Source organism: Montipora capricornis, chromosome 6, assembly GCF_036669925.1.
Source record: "Montipora capricornis isolate CH-2021 chromosome 6, ASM3666992v2, whole genome shotgun sequence".
Classification (NCBI taxonomy): Eukaryota; Metazoa; Cnidaria; class Anthozoa; order Scleractinia; family Acroporidae; genus Montipora; species Montipora capricornis.
In genome coordinates this window covers 40,389,793-40,394,792 of record NC_090888.1, presented here as the reverse complement: position 1 = coordinate 40,394,792, position 5,000 = coordinate 40,389,793, and the positions used below count along the sequence as shown (strand labels likewise).

Genomic DNA, 5,000 nt, shown 5'->3' with positions numbered 1-5,000 from the left:
AGTAATTCTAATCATACTAAGGCAAAAAATTAAGGTGTGGTTTACTTCCTCGATACATCGAAAAAGATACCAAGGAATGCTTAAAATAACATGAAAAAATATTTTCATCAATGTATAACGACATGACAAAAATCATAGATGTGTGTTTTTATTTGCTAGCTGAAAAATGTACAGAATAACTCGGATCGTTAAGATATTAACACATTGTTTGTATTTTGACCCGAGGGGTTACAAAACAATTACAAAACTTTATTTTTTCTCAGCAAGGTCTATTACTCAGCTATTGTGTTAAGCTCACAGTAATTAGAAGACGATGCATTTGTGTTACGACACTAACATAAAAATAAAATTAAAGTAAAATTACGCTAAAAACAACAAAAGCAGAACTGGTTTCATTCCAGTTTTCATTATTGAAAACTTTTAACTTCAAAAACTTTCCCAGCCAGAAAATTCTTATTTAGTCAACGAACTATTGATATCTTGTCTTGGTGTACTTGTAATCTAGCCGGAGTTGTTCATATTGGATTTATTCTATGCCAAGCCACGGTCGATTTTTCTTTTCGGCGTGTCATCTCATACCAATGCCGTAATTCCTCCTCGCTGCTGTAGTTTTGTCCAAGAGAAACTCTCCCCACCCTATGTTTCCTCAAAGCCAAAGTTTTTGAAGAAATGCTTGTGACAGTTAGTAAAACGGTGACTGCGTTTAGCTCGTGCTCCGGAACGTGAAACAAAAACATCTCGTTGTATTCTGGATCTATCATATGTCGTCTTAATGTAGTTTTGCTTTTGCTAATAAGTTCTCCTTTGTCTTTAATAACTTTGACGCCGACATACGTCTCTCGAGCTTTTGAATCAGTCAACATGCCTAAATTTCGAGTCTTGATCACCTCCAGGAGAAGCTTTCCCGTCATTGGGCGATACTCCAAAGATAACAAAATCTCTGGTCGATCTTCTTCGGAAATTGCTAGTTCGCCTTCGTACATAATTGCTCCAGACGCCGCCTCAGGAACGTACGATCCTGGCGGTTGCAAATCGACCGAAGCAGGAATCATTTCAGAATCTAAATCAATTGATCTTAGCCGAAGAGTTCCCTCGCCTAATAAGTGCTTAGAGCTCATTGCACCTTGCTCGTATAGGCGAATTCTCAAGGACATATCCTTGATTTTGTCCTTGGGGAAAAGATACATTGCCATGGGCTCATTGAAGTCCCGGGGTCTGGTTTTAAAGCTCTGCCGTTTCCCAGGCAGTAACATTACACTCACTTCCAACAAAGAATTGTCTCGATGATGATATGGAGGAAATTCAATTTTCGTAACAGTCACTGATAACTTAGCTGTATGCATTGTGAAATCCAGTACAACATGGAGGCGACCAACTCCACGAATATTCGAATCCATTGTCCAATCGGATACAGAACTGGAGCTGGATATTCTCTTTGAGGGCGTTCCGCCAAACGCCCTCGTCGTCTCGCTCCGACTTCTTGTTGGAACGCTCCCAAATTCTCTTCTTGCGGCGCTGCGACGGACGGTTTCGTCGTCGGAAACAATGCTGCTTGTTTCCACGTTGTGCCTTCGAGAAACGCTGGATGCGGATCGACCATTCGTTAAAAAGTTAAGGCCGTAAGTAGGGGCACTGCCAGCGAAAGTGTATCTCCTCTTAAATTGAGTTGCTGCGTTAGGGACTTGTAAAGCCAAACTAGCTGTGTTTGAATCTTGTCTGGACTTCCCAGGCAATGGAAGGGAGCTGTTTCTTTGCAAGAAACCAGTGGAATTTTCGTAATCCTCGTCGTCTATAAATTCAGCATCTCGCTCTTCATACTGGTTATCATCTTCGGCAGATCTTTGGTTGCTACTTGTGGACCTTAAACACAGACAGCAACGAAACAATCTCAACCGAGAAGATATAAAAAATTTAAAAGGAACTGCATCCATATTGTTGGCCTCAATTAAGCAGTATTAACAAAACAGGCCTTAAGACTTTTAACTTGACTCAAATACACATGTTAGACTATCTTTGTCGAAGGCAAACTCTAATGCCTTTTTCCCATTTATTTATAAGTATCATCTGTACCTTCTCATTGGCTTACAGCCTATTTAGAATGCTCCCATACACCTTCTAAATTAAAACATTTGCAGAGTCAATTATCCATGTTTTTCTCTTCTGCCTTCGTTCAAGTTATGATTTTTTGATAAAGAGGGAATTATTAATCTCAAGCTGAATCGAGTTCAATGTTTCCTACTTTCCTTAAATCCAGCCTTCCTCACTTAAGCGCATTAACGTTTATCCATTGTTGAACTTTCTATTCACCAAAAAGCCAAAATATTCAAAGCAGGGAATTTGACTTAAGAATGTATGCATATCTGGCCAGCTGGGTGTCTGTTATGCTGATTCGAGTTTCGCACACGATCAACCAAAACACTCCCTGCGGTCGAAATCTATTTGTATTTCGATATTCATTTTCGCTTTCCTGGCCATCTCATTCTCGATCCTGGTGTGGATAATATCTGGTTGAAGTTCAAATCGAGCTGAGAAGCGTGTAGTTTGCTGCGGAATCTCTTACACCACCAGGAACAACTTATTCAAACCGAAGTACGGAACGCCTGAATAATGAAATAGACTGACAATAAAGAAATAATTTTTGATATTCCCCGTATTTTGCTTCCTACCTATTTTCTTGAGTTGGATTGTCTGCATTTTGCGTAGAATCGCTCTCTGGGTTAATAATACTTCGAAAGAAACCACCGATTTTGGCTGTAAAATCCATTGATAAAGAGACTGAAGATTTTCCAAAGCAGAAATTCGAGGCATTAAAGGCCCATCTGCTTTTATGAAATAGAAAATGCCAACTTTTTCTCTCAAACTGCTGAAAATATAAAAGAGAACATCAATTAGTGAGCGAGCTTTTCCTTTTTGGGGATATAAACAAGAATCTATTGGTCTATTTAAAACTTGAAAATATTAACAAAATTACAATTTACAAAAGGTGAAATTTTCGAGTTCCTGCAAAGTGTAAAAATCGAAAGGATTTCCTCGGAACGTGACGAAAAACCTTTTGACGCTTAAATGCCAACATCTGAGAATACTCACCGGTTGATTTCAGTAATGATTCAACTTTTCCAGCTTACTCTTGTTCTTCCATTATTTCTTCGCTTCTTGGTTTTGCTTTTTACTAAAACAAGGCGCCGAAATTACTTTCAGCTTCTGAGAAGTGCTAGGATGCAGGCAAGACGAAATATTCGTAACTTTTTCGCAAACGACATGCGTTGATCGTAATTGAATTATTTAAATGCAAGATCTAGATGCGTTCAGGTATAAATAAGGCCAGGCCTAAAATGACCATACCATGCATTGAATGTGATTCTGGATCGGTTCAAAAACAGTCTGGTAAATTCTCAGCTCGCTCTGTGTGAAGTAAAGAAATCAAAGGTCCTTTCGCAAGCAATAAATTACGAAAGACCAAAACACTAGCCAACAAGCTTCGAGAAATCAATTAATTATACACTATTTTTTGAGGCACCTGCTTTCAAATTTGTATATTTACATAAAATATTTTGGACATAAACTCTTTACGTCGATTTTTCCCCGACACACAACTAGAATTCGACCCCTTGGTCTCTTGCCAAAAGCTGACCAAAAGTACTTATCAAAACATACCTCACTAGCAAGACAAAATTAGAACGGTATTACTTTTTGACAACCGTCGCTGCGTGCTATGACGCCATAAAGTGGCTGATTTCACTCGACTTCCAGCTTCCCGCGCCAACTTCTGCTTCGCTTATTGCGTTGAGGGCAGGTTTTTGAGTATTTCGTAAACAAAGAGGCAAATAGAAACTTGAAAAGTCACATATTGAAAAGAATATTACTTTCCTTAATTTTGACGTTGCGGTTGGCATGCCATCATCACAATTTCTTATAAAAATCTGATCGATCGGTCATAACTTTTGCTTTGGTCTTTCTTGTGTATTTCTGGAAACAAAACCAATATAATCAAACGCCATACCTTCCCGTATTAATGCATTTATTGCAAATACAGCAGTGAAATAACGCCATCTGGTGGCATACGAGTAAATAATTCCAATGTTAATTAACCCACCGGGTATATTCACAAACCAAAGTGACAAAAGACATGCAAATATTTCCTAATTCTAACTTTCCGCTCTTTGTGCTTACTCAGCGGATTCTGGTGTAGAAAGTTTACTATATCATTTAACAAGGTTTGAATTTTGACAGCCATACAATGAAAATTGTGGCTTGCGGTTATCACCAACCCTTATGAGTTGCATCGTTTGAAACTGTTCAAGTCAAGTGCAGTAACGCGTATCCCGACACAAATGCAAGTATGCAGGGATCAAAGGTCAGACAAACGCCAATGAATACAGAGAAGTGCCAGATTTCAGCTTGACCACGCAACAGACGCCAGAGAAATATACCATTGGGTTTATTTTGGAAGTCTCGGCCGCACACCGTCATAACGTTACAAGCGTGAATATTGGATAAAAGCCACTACTGTTGGCGAACATAAATTGAATAAAGCAGTCATGGTTCACAAATAATACAGCACGGAAAATACAAAATACGCGGCCTGCCGGATTCGAAAAACCAAAAACCCTGTGGGAAAAATGGGAAAGTGTTCCCCGAACCAAACGCAGTGGCGCAAACACTTCGGGGTTAAAATAAATGAAGCTTAACTACAAGTTGGACCTAGAATGGCTTAGCACTAGAGCATCGGTGTAGCGTTGCAAACTTGACTAATCTATAAGAAAAGTCACAGGAAGCATTGAATTGGCAATCATAACCCAGACGAATACGCCTAATGATAAGAAATGGGGCTAAAAACTAAGGCCGCCCAAAAGCTGCCCGCTTTAGCCAGCTAGAGAAATAAAGAACCCATCCTACAAAAGTATCTGATTAGAGTGTAATGTGAAGTGCTAAGTATCTACCCAGATGAACCATGTGAGCGTTAGCCCTACTGATGGAAATGGGCCCACACAAGGACAGAG

General features: G+C 39.3%; 1 protein-coding gene across 4 annotated transcripts; it reads right to left on the bottom strand.

Annotated features, from left to right (window-relative positions):
* Positions 1 to 134: 134 nt before the first annotated feature.
* On the bottom strand, positions 135 to 3,987 carry LOC138052133 (synaptotagmin-14-like). Of its 4 annotated transcripts, none has more exons than XM_068898508.1 (4): positions 3,655 to 3,987; positions 3,088 to 3,402; positions 2,667 to 2,863; positions 135 to 1,860 (listed from the first exon to the last, which is right to left on the bottom strand). In XM_068898508.1, exons 3-4 carry the CDS (start codon positions 2,762 to 2,764, stop codon positions 516 to 518), a joined length of 1,443 nt encoding a protein of 480 aa, XP_068754609.1. In that variant the 5' UTR covers positions 2,765 to 2,863; positions 3,088 to 3,402; positions 3,655 to 3,987; the 3' UTR covers positions 135 to 515. The 4 variants fall into 4 exon arrangements, with proteins under 4 accessions (XP_068754609.1, XP_068754610.1, XP_068754612.1 ...); XM_068898509.1 differs by lacking the exon at positions 3,655 to 3,987 and having other exon boundaries at positions 3,088 to 3,211; positions 3,343 to 3,608; XM_068898511.1 differs by lacking the exon at positions 3,655 to 3,987 and having other exon boundaries at positions 3,088 to 3,169; positions 3,343 to 3,608.
* Between the last annotated feature and the right edge of the window lie 1,013 nt (positions 3,988 to 5,000).

Bases quoted from the DNA above. Each gene is read 5' to 3' on its own strand.
- LOC138052133 (XM_068898508.1), bottom strand. From the start codon at position 2,764: ATGGATTTTACAGCCAAAATCGGTGGTTTCTTTCGAAGTATTATTAAC. The intron at 1,861-2,666 runs GTAGGAAGCAAA...TCTGTGTTTAAG, and splicing joins AATCCAACTCAAGAAAATAG to GTCCACAAGTAGCAACCAAA.